The sequence below is a fragment of the Cibotium barometz genome, chromosome 43 (assembly GCF_041138505.1).
Source record: "Cibotium barometz isolate CiBa-2024 chromosome 43, ASM4113850v1, whole genome shotgun sequence".
Lineage (NCBI taxonomy): Eukaryota > Viridiplantae > Streptophyta > Polypodiopsida > Cyatheales > Cibotiaceae > Cibotium > Cibotium barometz.
The window spans coordinates 13,044,506-13,063,485 of NC_141088.1; the positions used below are offsets into that span (position 1 = coordinate 13,044,506).

The following is an 18,980-nucleotide window of genomic DNA, read 5'->3' on the forward strand; positions in this document are numbered from 1 at the left end:
TAGTTTCTGCACACAGTTAATCAAGCATATTTTTCTATGATTATTGTGTATCAAAAATATAATAAAATATATACCTATAACATGCACACCCACACGCACACGTACACATGCTCACACATGCATACTTTTTTTTGGGGTAAAAAACACACACGCACACGCCTGTGCGCACACATATGCACGAACACACACGCACGCATGCACACATAGTAGCACACTTTTCATTCCTTGCACCTTTTCGTTCTTCCTTGATTTCAAGTTGTGTAGTGCACTCGGCTCATGAGGAAACCTAATGGACGTGCCAACATTTTGTATGGATAATTTAAGCTCATTAACTTTGTTCTAAAAGACCGTGAGGTGCTTACACCTTAACAAATGTAACCTTAGGTGAATCACAAGCTTGTACCAAGCTATGACTTATTAAACTTGACAGCAAATGTGTAATCATCATAAAAATCCAATCCTATTATGCATTATATCCCACCAACTTAATCAAGCAAGATGCAAAGAGGCAGATGATTCCTTTTCATACTTAGCAATTCTTGGTAACCAAGACAGAAAAGGACTATTTTTAACGAAAGCACTAGTCTTCAAATGAGTGTTGCTCAAAAATCAAACGAATAGGGCATGAAAATCTCATGGTGGGAGCCCGCTAAATTTAAGAGACTCCACATTTCCCAAACTTCAAATTGATTACTTGCACTAACCATGCTTTTTTCTTCCTTGTGATGTGCATGTATATTAAGACATGGAATAAGAGAAGAATTGAGGAGTGTCATCATTATACTATTAAACATATACTACATTGCAAAGTTATCACTTTTTCTACATATACTCAATGTCATTTCGTAAAACATTTAAAAGGTAGATGAGAGGTTATGAAAAATATTTTTTGACACTTTTATTTCTTAAGCCTCGTGATATCCTTTATAGCTTTAGTTAAGGATCGGATTGGTGTTGTAATTAGAATTTAACACACTTCGGGTACCTTGAGATGAGGGACTCATGTGAGGGTTTTCGTTTCCTTTTTTTTTCCAGAGTTTGGTGAATTAGATTTTACTACACACACCCCATCTTTACAAGGCACCACCTCAAGCGGCAAGCGGGGTTTGAACTTGCGATCTCATCTCCCCGCCCATTCTAAGTTTGCCTAGAATCTGTTAACGCCCACCCAAAAAGTTTCATCATGAGAAAATGATCCTTATCATGGTGTAAAAATGAATCACTAAAGAAATCACTACTATTATTATTATTATTATTATGTAATTGAAAAATTATGTTGGCCGTTGTATATAAAAATGTTGTTATGACCTACCTGAATTTCTGTCAAGATTTTGCGCCTGGGTGGAGCATTTGCTGCAGAGCCAAGACAGGCACTAGGGTTTTCTGCGAGACGCTTCTTAGGGTCTTTCTGCAGAGGCAAGATAGACACTCAAACGCGTCGCGGGGTTTTCTGACGAGCCAACAGAGGTTTTAGGGTTTTCTGCAGAGCCAAGAACGCTTCTTAGGGCTTTGTGCGGAGTCAAGACAGACACAGGGAGGATGGATGGCCTGAATGGAGACGCTGGCCTCGATACCGTCAAGCTTTTCGTTGGTCAGATTCCTCGCCAGATGACAGAGGAGCAGCTTCTCCCTATCTTTCAAGAAGCGGGGATCGTCCACGAGATCAGTGTCATCAAGGACAAGGCCACAAAAGATTCACGAGGTTTTCACTTACAGGCATTTTCCATACATAGTGTTTGTTTCTTTGAGAATGTGTGAACTTCCATGTAGGCGGTTTCCGGTTTCATCTTCTGGTCCTAGGCCCGTCGGCTAAGTTCCAGCGTCGTTAGGGTTTTATTGTGACCTCAATCTTATAGCTGCGGTCTGGTGATGGTTTTGTTGTGATCAACTGGGGTTTTAGACGTGCTTTGGCTTCCAGGGTTTTTTACTGAGTTTTTAAAGTTTGGCGGCATTCTAGTGATGTGAGATGGTCTTAGAAGGGTGTAGTTAGACTTTCATTAACATTTTTCATGGCTACAACAAACCTTAGGCTTTTAGCAAGGGTTTCACTGGTTTTAGCCTAAATTTTAGACTGTCCAGCACAACTTTGCCTCTTATAAATGGTACATTCCTCTGCATTTTTATGGTATCACTTCTGGCAAGGATTTCTTCACTTGCGTTATTTCTTTATTACTCATTGATCCCTTGCCTTTGCATTTTTGGTCCTTCACTCTTTGACCAATGGCGGCAAGCTTTGATACTTATTATATTAGCTCTACCCAATAGTCCATGTCGATGTCCACTTACATATGGCAACCAACCATAACGGACTGTTACTATAGCCATGTGTTATAGGTTCTTGATGGCCCCTTGACATCTACTCTATGCGAGTTGGCCATAAAGTCCCAAAAAATTACTCATGTATTAGTCATAAGTTTTCGATAGCCACTTGCCATTTACTACTCTATGGTTGCCTGCTGCCTTAGAGTCCACACGGCAGTCTGCCATGCCTTTAGGTGCCTCTCATAGTACATGTTCAGCTGGTGACACAAACAACTACCACGTACGTTCTCTCAAACTATCAAGAGAACTTATATGATACATATGGTGAACCCTTGTATATCCACTCATTCTCGGTAATGCATGTAACATGCTCATCTTGAATTCCTTACATGGCTCTCCGCCATCGGAAGATGCCCACATACATGAAGTACACTTGTCAAATCCCCACAGATCCCCTCGTGATCGATCTTGGTTCGAAACTCGAATCCTGCAAACAAACGAACAAACAAACAGCAAGGGGGTGCAAGCTTGACTCACCTCCCAACCATGACAGCCGTGGGCGAGCCCACAGTCTTTGCTGTCCCCACCGAGCCATGAGCTGAGCTAACCAGGATGAATAGGCCGTAGAGTTGCCCTTGAAAGTAATTGCCTGCATCGATGAATCTTGAGCAAAGAGATCCTCTAATTTGGACCTTACTTGATGTGCACTGCATCGATGAATCTTGAGCAAAGAGATCCTCTAATTTAGACTTTACTTGATGTGCACTGGTAAGAGTTTGCACGGCTAGTGAGACCTCCTTTGTAATGGTCCGCACAAGCACCGAATGCGCCTTCGAATCTCGATCCTCCCAGTCTTGTAATTCCACAAGGAATTCATCCTCTTGAACTTGGGTCCACCTCCTCGAGTTTTGAGGACGCTCGGGCTTCTTCTCACTTCCTAGAACAATCTCCCATTAACCCTTATGGATGAACCAGATCCTCATATTCAGCTTCCAATGGGCATAGTTGGTTCCGTCCAACTTGTCATCCTTGTTTGTAAGAGGGGAGCTATATCCACAGCAACAAAGTAAACAAATCTCAGCACTCCAAGACTCCTCTCGAGCACTTTCGAATGAAGCGAGGCACTAGGACCAATCAGCCCCCTCTCAAATCAGAGAGAGAGAGAGGCTGGACAGCAGCAAAACAATCCACCAAAACGCACTGGAAACACTCAACGGGAGTGAGGGGAAGCCGATGAAGAAGCAGAGATGTTGGGCCTCTTGTCAGGTTGCACCACATGCGAAGAGAACACCTTCCACTGCAGTCCACGCTGTAAAAACAGAGAAAACAGCTCTTTCACTGCGATCAAATGCTGAAAATCAGCACCTAGAAACTTGTTCATGATGCTTGGCACGAAGCAGTAGTAGTAAGGCAGCCCGGGGAAGTCAAATGCTGATGAAGAAGAGCGCCGGGAGTAGCCATGTTGCAAAAACGCAGCCACTTTTTTCGATTGCCAGAAAATGCAGCAGAGGGAAGGATCAAAATCGCAAAGTAGAAGGTAGTTGGGTACCTAAGCGACATACCATGTTGGAGTATGCACAGGCGGAAGCATAGACAAGAAAAGAGAGAGAGAGAGAGAGAGAGAGAGAGAGAGAGAGAGAGCTAATGGACAAGATCAACTTTTATGATATCATGAAGCTTTACAATGGTAGTAGCCAGCAAGGGGAGTTGTACAAAGTGCTTGAATAATGGGGAGGCCCCTTTTATAGTGATGTGAGGAAGCTGGCCGACAGCCTCACGACCTACACAAGGAGAGAAGAAAGAATAAAGCCTCATAAATAGGCACAACCCCATAACACTGAGATGCACAATTTTACAACAGCGCAACATTAAATGCTGAAAAGCGCAGCATTAATGCCTATTATTTTGTCCACAGCAACTGGCCGCCGACAGCCCTAGGACTGGCCGGCTAGCAGCCTTTGTCCATATATAAGCAGGCATAGATATACAGCCTTGCTGATTCATCATCAGCAAAGTCAGCAAGCATCTATCAAGTCAGCAAATGAGCAATTCAGTCTCCTGTCTCTTCGAGGCAAAATCCTTGAACTCTCTTCAGCATTCAGCCAGCATATGTGCAGTCTTACAACTATCTTGGCCTTGCATAAGTGGCCTTGAAGAGTCTTCTGCAGGTAGACTGCAGTGCCCTTGGATTGGTGGATAGTAAGCCGATGTACGGTCTTCCTTGTGCTTGTGTTTGGTAGTCATATTGCTTGTTCTCAAGCACTGTACAACAGTTCTCCAAAGAATTAATATAAGCAAATACTCTTGCTTGCAGGGGGTTCTTTAGTGGGTAATTGGGACCCAATATTGTGTTGTCTACTTTCTCTTCTCTCTCTCTCTATTTTGAGAATGGATGCTAAAGATGTCACCAAAGAACGGTATAAAGAAGGCCCAGTTGTGTGTTACCACGATCAACCTTAGTGCACGAAAGCAACTAATGAGTAGAGTGGGACATCGCAAGTGACACGTGGTGGTGGTGACGTGGCACGGATGGCATGGAATTGATGACACGGTAGTCATGTATAATTGGCCGATAGTAAATACTATTGGCCAACTAGGAGCATTGGTGCATATATATAGGTGGATAGCCAAATTGTCATATTCGTTTGCTTTACATAGTGCTAGACTTGACAAAGTGTTTCTCTGTAGGCGAAGTGCTAGCTAGTAGTGTACAATAGGTGTGATTTGACGTCTTTATTCTCAGCCATTGAATTTCAGTTGTATTACTTCTTTCTTGTACATCATACAGTACAGTAGTGTAGGACTCGTGTGTGCTGTATGTGTGATTCCGCCACTCCTCTCTCTCTCTAGAAAACCCTAGCACATAGGTTCAAGTGTTGCACATTCCATGTACACTTTTTCATCTTTTTTTTTTTCATGTACTACAGAGTGCATTTATCTAAATATGCAACCTGTCCATGTTGTATATATAGCTTTCATCATTAGGCATGGCATGCTTTTTTCCATCGATGACTTTTCCATGATGCTCATCATAAGTGTATGTTGTCTACACAATCGTACAACCTGTTTTACACCCTCATGTTGGACATCAAGCACCGCATTTATCCACATTCTTTGGATTTTCCGAGCATTTGCGAGCACATGGTTGGTTCATTGGGGGCTAGCATAGCTTTTATCTTGCATTCCACGGGCTCACTTGCCTATGACCAAGATGAAGGGGGGTGGGTGTGGAGCGAGCTTGTTAGCGGGAGCTTATTTCTTAAGCCAGTCTCTCTCTACACTCCCTCCCCGCCATCCCTCTCCTCTCCCTCGAGCCTCCATCTCTCTCTCTCTCTCTCTCTCTCTCTCTCTCTCTCTCTCTCTTTGTGTGCACACCTCGCTCCCCTCTGTGTGTGCATGCACACGTGCATGCGCAAAACCCCCCCACCCCCGCTCTTTCTATGCACAACCTACAACACCCCTTCTCATCTCCTCTCACTTTATGTGCTCCATTCAACACTTTTGAGTTGTCCAACTGCCCATGATGAAAACAAGCAACATGCCACGTGCAACAACTTTAATGCACTCCACCGGAAGAAAGCATAACTAGAAACGATATTCCTTAGAAGTGCTACACCAAATTTATATCCACCAGTACTACTCGGTTCCTTTATGTCAAGACTACCATCTCCCTCTGGATCGTATTCCAAGTAATTCATCCTTTGATACATTGAAGAAAAAACTCCAGATGTTGTCAATACAATTACCTAAGAAATCTCTTCCTTGTGAAGACAGTAATTGGCATGTCCTCTCGAATCATTGTTGCAGACATGCCAACAGTCACGTCTCTTAAGATGAAGACAAATCTGGTGACATTGACATTAGAAACCATAGATACTCCACTCAATGCAAATAGTAGATGAGGATAGTCTTGCGGTACTGTTTGCGAAACCAAAGGAGCCCTCATTGACATTAGACACTATAGATACTCCACTCAATGCAAATAGGGCAATTGTTAAGACTCGACCTTAGAGACTTAGCTGAAGACTTCCTTTGTTCATGCTTGTGGCCTGATGCAATTTAGCACCTTAGGTGTGCGCTCAACCCGAGAAATGGAAAGAGATGAGATGTGTGCTCACATGCTATCCTTCACACTAATCCTTTGGTTATGAAGGATTCACCACAAGCACTACCAGACGATGAGTTGCAAACCTCGCTAAAACCCCATTGGACTCAACTTGTGGCCATTGCAAATTGGGCAAGGAATTAGTAAAAAATTTATAATGGGTTACCAACCACCTAGTCAAAGGGTACAAAACCCATAAATAGAGTGCCCAAAAAAAACAACTCTAAGGGATAAATTATGATCGTTCGCTCCTGCAAGCCACGGTCATTCACTTCCTCACATCGGAGCTTCCTGCCCCGTAGCCTGAACTGCCTGAGGCTCCTCCTCCAATCGAGCTTGACATTCCTTGACTAGCTCTTGAGTGGCGTTTAGCCTACCTTTCTCTTCAATTGGGTTTGGATATTCAGCCAACTTCTTGGATAGAAGATTGGGGTCTATTTTCTCCCTTATTTGAGGGGTAGATGGTAGTATTTTTCCTTCATCAAATGAGGAAGATGAGACATTTGTAGTTGACCCTTCATCGGATCCACTTTTTATAATAACTCGGCTCTCTCAATAAAAAGCTAACTAGAGGTTTATAAAGCCTAAAAGCTTATAATAGAAGCATCAGGCCAATAATACCTTGGTACTTACTACACAAGTGAGTTTGGGCTCACTTATGATGATTATGAGGTATCCACGCAAGAGAGAAGTCTTCAAGGCGTGCAAGACCTCAAGCCAGAGTAGCTGCATGCGAGTGGGACATCAAGGCGCGCTGCGGGGGACTGGTTGAGTCATGGAACATCAAGGCGTGGGACATCAAGGCGCGCTGTGGGGGACTGGTTGAGTCATGGAAATATGAGCTCAGGCTCTAGGGTGGTTTTGGAAAGGACCCTATTGCTCCGAGGGGAGTCGCTAGCCACAATCTATTGCAGTCATCAGGCATGGAATGATGCATGTTATTCTAACCCTATTACGGTTTCCAGGTATGGAGTCTTAACATTGGTATTAGAATAAAAGACCTGCGGGCATGAAGCATGATCATCGTTAAGATCGTTTGAATTCAAGCCAAGGGGTTGGGAAGTGTAACTCCTTGAACCATGCCCAAGGATTATCTAACCTAGAACCGAAACCCTAACAAGGTTTCATAGACTCGACATCGTCGTACACACATTCTTGGACCTACCAATGTGTGCGAATTCAAACTTGAATCCCACTTAGCCAAAGCCTCCTTACAACACTTGATAGCCCCACAGTCATTGATTGGCGAAGGCATCCAACACCCATCAAGCTTGGGCCCGGCGTTATCCTTCTCCAGGGATCGTGCTCATGTTTATCTTCTAGTCTTATTGTTGGTGGCGGGTAAAATCCGAGTCATCTTGGTGGCTTCACTTGCTTAAAGTTGTCAGGACCAACTGACTCCACGTCGTTATTGTTTGATGACTTCATAGAATTACTGCCCATTGACTCCATACATATGCTAACTGGTTGAAAAGCTATCGAAAAAAGGTAACGGGGAAAGCGTATAGGGTAGATGAGAAGGGTGCGACGAGGATAAAGTTCTACCAACGAGAGGGTACAAATTCGCCTAACATGTGAGAGAGAAGCACCTATGTGCCCTTATAAATATGAGGCCAAGCTCCTTTATAAGAGTACTATGGGAATAATAGCAGGGAAAAAGCAAAGCTTTTATTGTAATACTCCTGCCTTCTCTTCTTAAAAAAAAAAACAAACTTGCACCCAATTGATCTAAAAAAGCTTGCTTGCTCTTTTTTATAGCAAAAAGCTGGCGCCCCTAAAAAAGAGCTTGCTTGCTCTTTTTTTAGCCGAGCCTTTACTTCTCTCAAGAACCCGCGAGCTGCTCTCTCTATGCATACCCGCAAGCTGTGCCCTCTCTCTCTACCCGGCTGTGATTCAGCTCTGTGCAAGCCCTGCTGCTGTTCTGGCCGACGAGCTGTAGACAGGCCGTTCTGCCCCCATACAGGAGGTACTTTTGCACTCCTGGGCTGGCTGCATATGGGCGCCCCCTTGCTGCCCCTGAAACGCGTCACTCCCCTTTGATCTGCACACTAATGACTTCTCTGGCTGCGTCTCTTGGCTGGCCTGGCCGTCTGGCTTGTGTGCAAGCCTAGGCTGGCCGTCTCAGCCCTCCTGTTGGCTAGCCTATCATGGCCGCCTTAGGGCTTGTCCAGCCACCCTCATGGCTTGCTGCCTACCATGCACACAAACCTGCCTCTGCTGTGCGCATATTAGCCCTGCTTCTCCCTCTGCTGTTCGCCCGTTGTGGCTGCCTCCATGTCACCCGAGCCTGTCTACGCCTTGCAGGTCCTCTGCAGAGAGGTTCCCAGCCATAGATATGTTGCTCATGCTGAATTCCAGGACTACAAACCACTGTGGTTATGACTAGAGCCCTCCCCCATGCCTCACTTATATGGAGCCGGCTTAGGCTTGCTTTAAAGCAAGTTTTTCTTTTAAAAAGCACTTTAAAAACTAACTTGCTTTTAAAAAGCAACCGAAAAGCAACTTTATTGACTTTTTATGCAAAAAGCATCTTCTTTTTTGGTCTTTGAATATAGATCTTCTTTTTTGGACTTTGAATATACATCTTCTTTATGCAAAAAGTTTTAGGTTGTTATTGACACCCTCAAACTACTTTGAATTTGAAGATGCTGTAAGAGACAAAGTTGCTCCTCTCAACGAGTTCTTCGCGATTACGCGAACAGATCTTCATTCTGACAATCTTGAAAATTAGGGTTACGGTTACGGTTTTCATGGAGGCAAAACATGCATTTCGGTGACATACCCCCCTCTTGAAAGAATGCAATCATCCTCGGTTGCGCTCCATAGTGCAACCGGAACGTCTAAGTTTTGCCGACCTGAAATAGAACACCACAAAGAAAGAAAAACTCAAAACAAGTGTCATCGAAAACCAAGCATCCACTCTATGCAATATACATGTCTCCCAACTGCACCAAAATATGGTCATCATGATTAGTAGTATCATCATAGACATATACATGCAAGACGCTCCACATGTACAAATATTTCCATACACAAAGTGGTACAAAATTTGCATTATCACAAGCTAGCATTTAATAACACAAAAGATACACGAAATTGTGCAGTACGTCCATGATCAACATCCCAATCTTTTTCCAACCATACCCAAGTCAAAAGATACCATAAACCATGCGAATGCTCTAGACCCACACTTTGTTGCTGAACTTGAGTGAGCACTTTCCATGGTAGGCTCCAATCTAAAAACTTCGAGGTAAAGTTCTATCCCATTAGGTGAATCTGTCAAGCCACCCTCCTGCATACACTTTGCATTGTGCAGGATAACAAGGTGTAACTTTGCCTCTTACTTTCCTTTCAAAAGCTCTATAGAACCCAATCACCTATGTCAAACACCATTGCTTGACCATGGTGGTGTACTGTCCACTTAGCTTTCTCACAAGTCTTTGCAATACTTGCCAAACCTTTGAAGTCTCCCTGAAGTTTCCCTCTCACATGGATTCTTCACCTCTATCAAAGTCCCTTTTGGCCTTGATTGCATCTTGCCTAGAATCATTTTATATGCTTCTTATGAACTGACTTTGACATGCCTAGCTTCAGATGACTTCTACATGCTTGTTCTCCAAGTGGGTTAAGGGACTGACCTTGACACCTAGCCTCAGATGACTTCTACATGCTTGTTTCCCCTCAGATGCCTAGCCTTAGATGAATTCTACATGCTTGTTCTCCAAGTGGGTTAAGGGACTAACTCTCAACTCCTAAGGCTGGGAGACTGACCTATGTTAGCTTGTGCTTGACATGCCTCGGACTGGGGCTCACAAGCATTTCGTATAGGCTGATTTTGCCACTGCTGTTGATGTGCTGCCTTCAAGAATGTTTGTGCTGTAGGTTTACGTGTGAATCAAGATCATATCTACAGCCAGCCTTTTGCAAAGTTTGGGTGCAATGCTTCAGCATGACAAGTCTTGCTGGCCAATATATATTATGAAAGTTTGTGGAAACATGTACATTGGTTTTTTTGGGTCTCCTTCTCCACTCCTATATGTTTATTTACCTTGTTCTCCTTGAATGGTGGTAAACTCCACTACTAGAAGACAAATCCTTTCAAGGGAATATGGACTGCTGTGTATTGGATGACACTCTAGTTGGGCAGATCAAGGCAAAAGGGAATTTAATCATGCAATCCAAGAGATATTTGAAACTTACAAGAAAAAACTCTAGCCAGTTTGATCAACTGTTGTTTCTGTGCGCCTATTGTCTTCCATTTTTTTTTTGCTTGTCACCTATATTTTCTTGCACGAGTTTTACTTGAAATTGTTGTCTCTTCTAATCTTCTGGGTAATGGAATTTGTTGGCATTCAGGGTGCTGCTTCCTGATTTACCAAACCAAGGAAGAGGCAGACAATGCCATCACATTATTCCATAACAAGCGCAAGCTACCACCAGTATGATGTCTCATGCACTTTTATTGCAATAACTCTCTGAAGGATGGGCTTTGACCTCTTGCTGATGATGGCATTTTGCAGCTTTCAACACCCTTGCAAGTAAAGTATGCTGAAGGTGAACTCGAGAGACTTGGTAAGTCTCTTTTGCCATCGTATCATCTCTATGCGAGGTTTCGGCTGACAAAAAACGGTGGCACATAGCATGACTTTGTCCATGCAGTTTAAGGACCCTTGTTTCCTTTTTAAGCTTTAAAAAATCCGTATTTATCCGATCCTTGATCTATGATATCGATTTTTTATGATCTCACATATTCTTGGAAAAATGAGTTATTAGTGGGGCATATCTGGTGGCGGGAGAATGCAGAGCATAAGCTGTTTATTGGGATGCTTCCAAAGAATGTCTCGGATGCTGATTTGGCAGCTATTTTTTCACCATTTGGGGTCATCAAAGAACTCACAGTGATCAAGGGATCACAAGCAAGCAAAGGTGTGCCACTGGGGAGCTGTGAATTATTGTTATCACCCTTGTAGTTTCAAATGTTTGATTGTAGTCCTGTCTGTTGCAGAGCTAGGAATGTTTGACATGGTGGTGGCAATGACATTAAGTTTGGTGATCCGTTTTTGTTTTGTTTTGTTTTGGTACGCGTTGTTATTGGAGTGTTAGTAGTGAAAATGCCAAGAGCAAGCAGTTTACTGCATTCAGACAGCTTTGACATTTTTCTTGTAGGTGTAAGGTTGTAACATGACCGTGGAAGCTGATCTGGATTAATGCTAACTACAGGCTGGTTACTGAAATTTAATGCTAATCACACAGTCTGCAAATACACAATAGAAGAGACCATAGAGAGACCTAACCTTCTGTATATTGACAAAACATAATTATATACAATGAGATCACAGGTGTGTACTAAACATGCTGTGCAAACGGCTACCTTGTTCTGCTGTCCTCTGAGAATCACGTAGAAGAGTCACCTTCTGGAAGTTCTTAATGCTCCATTTGCTGCCAAGGGGATTGGGCTTGAGAAATGCTGGCGTTGACATCTGAGTCCTCTTGCTTGGGGATGACATGAATCTGCCTATGGTCGTATGTTGGTCGACCAGACCCCAAAATATTATCATGAATATTATTTAACATGTCCTAGGCACTTCTTGGTGCCTATCGGGTTGCTTAATCTATCCCAATGGGTCCACACTTGCCCATGGATTGTCTTCTTTAGGCAATTGCAGCAGAGAATCATGTCCAGTTAAGGCTTGCACATGGCGTCCCCTCTTGGGAAACTTGGAGCACTGGCACACTAGGGCGGGGTGGGGTTGGAAGCTGGACATGGGCGCCTAGTAGGGAGATATCCCTAACGTGGGAAGAGGCTTATAAGTGCAGGCTTTTTAAAAGCATTGGGGCTAATTATGAAGCCGAATGCCATATATCGTTTGGTCTGACATCGTTGAACATGGCCCATCGGGTAGGTTCACCATGCGAGGACACCTTTAGGGTGTGGTTGGTAGTCTGGGACACTAGGTCTTACTGTGGGGGAGCTTCTCCAAAGATGTAGCTATGGCCTCCTTCTTGGGGATGAGTCCGGAGGACTCTATGGCTGGGAGGTGAGCCTTAAGCCTTGCTCCTACGTTGGATAAATCCAGGGCTTGGTCACGGAGGACCTTGCACATGATGCATCTTTGTTCCACTCCTGTGAGGATCTGTCACTTCCTGACGGCTGTCTTATGGAGTGAATACACATGATGGCTTGAAAAGCAACATATTGACCTTCACATAACTTGTGGATCTCGTGTTGTCACATTTTGCGATTGCAATTCCGAGTTAACGACATGTTGACAGACGAATCTGAAGAAGCAAGAGGGCTCTATACCAGATTCAGAGAGAGACACGGGGTGCTCCTCGGATGATTGTTGGCCTAGCTTTGGCTTTGGCAATTGCACCTCTGCTGGATCTTTCCCCTCCTAGGAAGTGTCCTTGAGAAGCTTCTTTGGTCTTGGAAGCGCTTCCGCTCGCTTGGGAGATGATGCAGTTTGGCTGAATCTCAATCCTTGGTGACTCCACTTTGATGCTTGCGGATTCTGCCACACATGCTGCCAACTGGCTTACCGTGCTCGGCAGGTTTGTTACTGTTCTTGTGAGTTGGCCTCGCGTTCCTCTTTCCTCTTGTCTGTGTAAGGCTTTGTGTTCTTCGCATTCTCAATTGAACCAGGCTAGGCATTCTTTGTATTCTTGTTGGCGGTCTTCCTTGTCCCATTGGTACAAGGATAGGCATTCTTATTATTGAAGATTAATGCTAATCACTCAACTTGCAAATTTACAAAAGAAGAGACTATTGTATATTGCCAAGACATGATTATGTACAACGACATAAGATATCTAACTCAAATCTGTACTATGACCTAAGTGCTACCTCTACTGTCCTTTAAGAAACGCACAGGAGAACTGCCTTCTGGAGCTTTTTGATGCTTTGTTTGCTTCAAAGGCGATTGGGCTTTGCAAATGGTGGTTCACATTTGACTTCTTTTCCATGGGGATGACTCTAATCTGCCTATAAATAGGCATTTGGAGGTTTTGATGCTTGCAAATTTACAAAAGAAGAGACTATTGTATATTGCCAAGACATGATTATATACAATGAGATAAGATATCTAACTCAAATCTGTACTATGCATGCTGTGCAAACTGCTACAATGCATGACCTAAGTGCTACTTCTACAGTCCTTTAAGAAATGCACAGGAGAACTGCCTTCTGGAGCTTTTTGATGCTTTGTTTGCTTCAAAGGCGATCGGGCTTTGCAAATGGTAGTTCACATTTGACTTCTTGTGCTTGGGAATGACTCTAATCTGCCTATAAATAGGCATTTGGAGGTTTTGATGCTCTTATTGCTGCCAAGGGGATCAGGCTCTGCAAATGCTAGTTCACATTTGACTCCTCTTGCTTGGAGATGACTTGAATCTATCTATAAATAGGCATTTGATGTACTGGTTATATGCTGATCGGCTAGCACTTTTAGACTCAAAAGTATTATCTTAACATGCTCATATTGTGCGTAACTTGTGTTCATCCATTGGTACATGTCCTGGGCATTTTTAGGGCGCCTACTGGGATTCGAAATCTGCCCCAATTGGTATTGGGTCTTCCTCTTTAGGTGGCTGCAATTGAGAATCGTTTTCATGAGCATTCCGCTAAGGCATGCACATGACAAAGGTTTTGCAGCTAGCAGTTAACTGCATTTGGACTGCTTTATATTGTTTTGTAAGCATAAGGTTTTGTGGTTCCATGTCATTGAATTTTTCTGTTACATTGTGTCTAATGGTATTTCTACTTGTCTTGTGAAAAATTGACTGTAGGGTTTCATCCCTGCCAAATTGAACTTAAGCCAGCTATATTCTTTCAATGGCTTGCAGCTGTCAGAGTTGTGAGATTGTTTGATGAACCTCACTAACCGCAACATCATCATTGCAAAGCATTTCAAGTGCTGGTCGTGTTGCATGAGGTGACACTAAGCCTTCAAAGCTCTTCTAAGAGCAAGGTGTCAAACCCCTTCTAGGAGCAAGATGTCCCTATTTAATAGCTGTTCCAGTAATAATCCTGAATTTGAAGTTGATCAAGTTGCTTATCAGTAGCTTCCGAGGCTGAGTCTGAGCTCCATCTTTGGTTAATCACTGTAGTCTCTCTTTGGATCACATTTTGGTATAGTTCCGGTCCTAGTGCCCCTGATAATTCTTTTACAAATGTTTTATAATTGTTGCAGTTGTTTGACACAACAATGCGACTTGTCCACGATCTTTGCACAAGCTTAGCTAGGTAAACAAATGTCGTGGCAACATCAAGGTGGGTTTGGGAAGACTCAATAAGAGTTATTCTTTCTGCTATAAACTTTCAATCTCAGCATCCTTTATTTCGAAGGTCAAAGGTTCACACTAAGCTCTTAGGTCTGGTTAGGGAATGGCAAAATATTAGGAGTTGGGAGTTAGAAATATTAGATTATACTTTGACTTTTGCGTGACAAAGTACGAAAGATGAAAAAATAAGATGATATAGTTGTGCCCTAATGCACGCAAAATTAACTGTGCCATCAATAATGTTCTAGGCTGTATGTGCTTTATTGATTTGTCACATGTATTGTGGGTAAATGCACTTCGTCTCTATGAGAAATATTGAGGTCAGACAGCTTGGTTGGGCAGATATGCAGGTTGGGTAGGCAGTCTGGCTACAGGCTGACCACCCAACAGGGTGATCAGCGTTAGATGGCCCTATTTAAAGGTGCTACAGCCCCACAATAATCTAAATTCAAGGAGGAGGATCTGGCATCCAGTGTTTACCCTCATTCGAGGAGTTGGCATGCAACTTGACAGAATGGATCATTCTTTGTGCTTCAGAAACTAGTTGTACATTCTTCCATTGTATATATAATACAAAAATACAACGAGTTATATTTTTGTACTTTAGGCAACTAGATGTACATTCTCTCATTGTATATAATACAAAAATTAGGTTAGGATTACTGTGTGTGATTGTGTTTGTGAGTCTTCCACTCCACCTCTGTCTTTGATTAGCACTTGCACAGCAATAGTAGACACGAGACCCGGAACGTGGGCATCAATACTCGACACATGCACTCACACGTGGGCATCCTAGGCGCTTGTTCTTAGCTGTGCTGACCACCGGCAGGATTGCTGCCTGACCTGTCAATCCGATGGAGGTGGGTTACGTTGTAAGAGCTGCTCTTAGAGTTATTTGACTTGACATGAGGTAGACACTACTTCTTGTGACGCCCCTCTGAACTATGATTCTCAACACCTTGTGGTTGCACTTACATAGTTTTCTTTTCATACTCCTATTTTTTGATCTTAAGCTTTGGGATTGCAAGACTAGATACTTGCCATAAAATAGGCATCAGGTACCACCTATGTTGTGTACTTGGACTTATTTGTCTATAAGAAGTAAGTGTGAGTTTTTTGATTGTGAGTGCTTGTTCTTTTGGCTGGAATGTATAATTGGCTTGATAGAACATATATCTCATGACATGGTTGTGATGTAAGCTTTTTATAACTTGTGGAAAGGCTTCGTTTGCAGCCATGATTATTATCTTATAAGTATGTCCTGATGAACTACTCTTTACCTTTTGTGTGTGTGTGGGGGTTCCTCAGGATGTGCGTTTCTTAAATATGAAACAAAAGATCAGGCAATAGCAGCTATCAAGGCTTTGAATGACAACTACAAAATGGAGGTGAGCTGTCGGCATACAGTTGTCTATTTGGTTTTTTTCGCTTCCATTCCTTAGTTTTCTTGTTTTGCAGTTCATTAAATACCAATATGCTTGAAGAAAGGATAAGGTTTGTGAAAGGCCTAAACGGCCTATAGTTCAACAATAGGACGAGCTTTCCCTTAATGAATTAGCAACAAAGGTTCTGCAGGTCTTGTAGAACTCCCTCTCCGTTTAGATACCTCATAATAACCCAGCACAATTGTGAGCTAGGGATGTATCATGATCTCCCTCTTCTTTAAGATTCACGTCATCGTGAATCATCGTAGGAGACAATCCATTGTAAGATAAACCTCGAATTCATTTATCCCAACATAGCATCCGCATAAGTTCCCTTGCCCCTACCTTAGCTAGTGTGGAACCTCTGTTGTGGATCCTTGCTAGTGGATTGACATAATCCCTATGAGGTAACTTGCTAACCAATCCAATTTTTTCACGTGCACACGTGAACATGGCTAATCTCATGACTAATCCTTGATTTAGCAGCAAGTGTAGGCTTTCACAGACAAAAAACAAGCCCCCAAAAAGTACCAGTCAGCCATATCTTAAGCATAAGATAAGATTTAGTTGGCAAAAACTCAGTACAAAGGGCTTTGTGTGAATATATGCTCTTGTGTGTGTGTGTGTGTGTGTGGAGTGCGTGTATGAGAGCATATCTTGATACAGAGTTCTACACCCACTATTGGGCACTGATGACGTTAGTGGGGATGTCGTAGTATCTAGTCCATACTTTGCATAATGGAGTTGATAGTTATATAGTCTTGTGGGTTGACTACTATGAGTATATAACATGCACGTTTCTAAAAGGTGAATTTGGGCATGTTCCTGGATTCATCTAGGTATATAATTCAGCCGTATTAGCGGACATGCAGATTTCACATTTTGAAGTTTTCGTCGGAGTTGCGGCCAGTTGATATTGTGCTAATTCTTTCTATCTTTAACGATGCATTTGCCCTATCAACTACTTATTTGTTGTACAAATTCTTTCTATTTGGTACTTCCTGAAACTCGCGGCGGGTGCCCGGGGGACTAGGGCCTTTGACACACTTGTTGATACCATCAATGCATATTAAAACATTTAAACATAAAGCTGGACAAAACATCCACAAATGCTGAAAATGGAGCTTGCACGTGTGACACCGCATAGAGACCGGAATGGGCCGACCCCCCCCCCCTTGGAGTATTTTATTTCCCAAGGAGAATAATATCATGTACAAGCTATCCCAACTGGTAGACATTCTGTCATAGGCACTTTGCCAACTCTTGGTATCTACTCAATTCTAGATGTAATGATGCGAACAGAATTTCCATCGGAGTCGGGCCAAAAATAGCAACTCTCCTAAATTTTAGGAGTGTGGTCCTTTATATTCTAGGATAATCCCCCATTCCCAAAGCTTGTACTTTCAAAATATTTAGACATCCTGGAGTCCACCAGATCCCTTCCATACTGGGAAATGTCCAGGCTGGTGGCACTTCCCTGAGTGCTAGGCTTCATTATGGTTGAGTTTGCCCTGCATCTCTGGAGGTTTGATAGAAACTCAGTATGAAGGACTTTGTGTGAATATATGCTCGTGTGTGTGTGTGTGTGTGTGTGTTTGGAGTGCGTGTGTGATAGCATATCTTGATACAGAGTTCTACACCCACTATTGGGCACTGATGACATTAGGGGGGATATCGTAGTATCTAGTCCATGCTATGCATAATGGAGTTGATAGTTATATAGTCTTGTGGGTTGACTACTATGAGATATAACATCCACGTTCCTAAATGGTGAATTTGGGCATGTTCCTGGATTCATCTAGGCTTATATATATATAAGCATTAAATTAGGTTTTCGGCTTGTCCTCTATTGTTGTAGCAGTCATGTAGGGAACAAGGGCAGCCTAAGAGTCCATTAATTGAAAGACTTAGTTCATTCATGGAGCATGAGATCCCCCAGGTCAATAGTTAGTCAAGTAGGTCAAAAGTCGGTCTTTTGTGGAAGGCCAAAGGCCACACCTGTTGTACAGTCCAAGACATCTTTTTGTTTCATGTCAATATATTGAAAGCACGGTCCATCTCTCTCTTCTCTCTCTGTCTAATTACAGTTTTTGCAATAGTGTTCCTCATCAGTATGTTCACGGCTTGATCAAGTAAGTCAAGGCTTCCGCATACCACATTGGTATTAGAGCATCGGGCTTAGCCAAACCAAGCACTAGAAGTCCCAAGAAAATGCATTGATCGATAGTAAGAAACATTGCCAGGATAGGAAACATGGGCTGGTCAGCAGCAAACAAAACCTCAAGAAATCAACCCTGGGAGTTATATGCTCAAAGGAGCATACGAGAGGTTGTGAGGAATAGTTCCAAGGGTGGGGCAAAGGCACGATCTTTCTCAGAAGGAAGACCATTGCTGTGTTAAGGGACGCCAAGGATGCACAATTTTCAACATCAGGGTTTTCAATAAAGGATGTTGGCAAGGAAGGATGACAAGGTTTTGGATTCCATGTGTAGACAAGGCATGATGACAGTCATGCAGTCAAAGGTCAAAGCATGGAATCTCATCATCAAGTTTAGCAGGAGGGGATGTTAGGTGCACATACATGGAAATAGCTAATCTAATCGCTAATACCTGTTTTGGCAGCAAGTGTAGGATAAATAACAGGCTCTCACAGGCAAAGAAGAATCCCCCAAGGTCAAAGTACCAGTCAGCCAGGTCTTAAGTATCAGGTAAGGTCCAATGGACATCATTAAATAAGCATTAAGTTAGGTTTTTGGCTTGTCGTCTGTTGGCATACAGCAGTCGGGTAGGGGCAAGGGCAACCTAAGAGCCTACAAAGAGAAATTCATAGAGCATCTGGTCCCCCACATGGGGCATGTCAATAGTCAGTCAAGTAGGTCAAAAGTCATCCTTTTTGGAAGGCCAAAGGC

The 18,980-nt window shown here is 43.0% G+C and overlaps 1 protein-coding gene across 7 annotated transcripts in view; it reads left to right on the forward strand.

Annotated features, from left to right (window-relative positions):
• Positions 1-1,305: 1,305 nt before the first annotated feature.
• Positions 1,306-18,980, forward strand: part of LOC147613548 (RNA-binding protein BRN2-like) — a 59,427-nt gene continuing 41,752 nt past the window's right edge. For 4 of the 7 annotated variants that reach the window (XR_015263217.1, XR_015263216.1, XR_015263218.1 and 1 more), the window contains exons 1-5: positions 1,308-1,702; positions 10,724-10,806; positions 10,888-10,939; positions 11,171-11,293; positions 15,956-16,035. Coding sequence is in view for 2 of the 7 variants with exons in the window: in XM_086781536.1 (XP_086637662.1) it covers positions 1,540-1,702; positions 10,724-10,806; positions 10,888-10,939; positions 11,171-11,293; positions 15,956-16,035 (501 nt within the window). In the remaining 5 variants the exon portion in view is untranslated. Of the gene's footprint in view, positions 1,703-10,723; positions 10,807-10,887; positions 10,940-11,140; positions 11,294-15,955; positions 16,036-18,980 lie in introns of all 7 variants that reach the window. The other 3 variants (XR_015263215.1, XR_015263214.1, XM_086781535.1) reach the window with 1 other exon arrangement.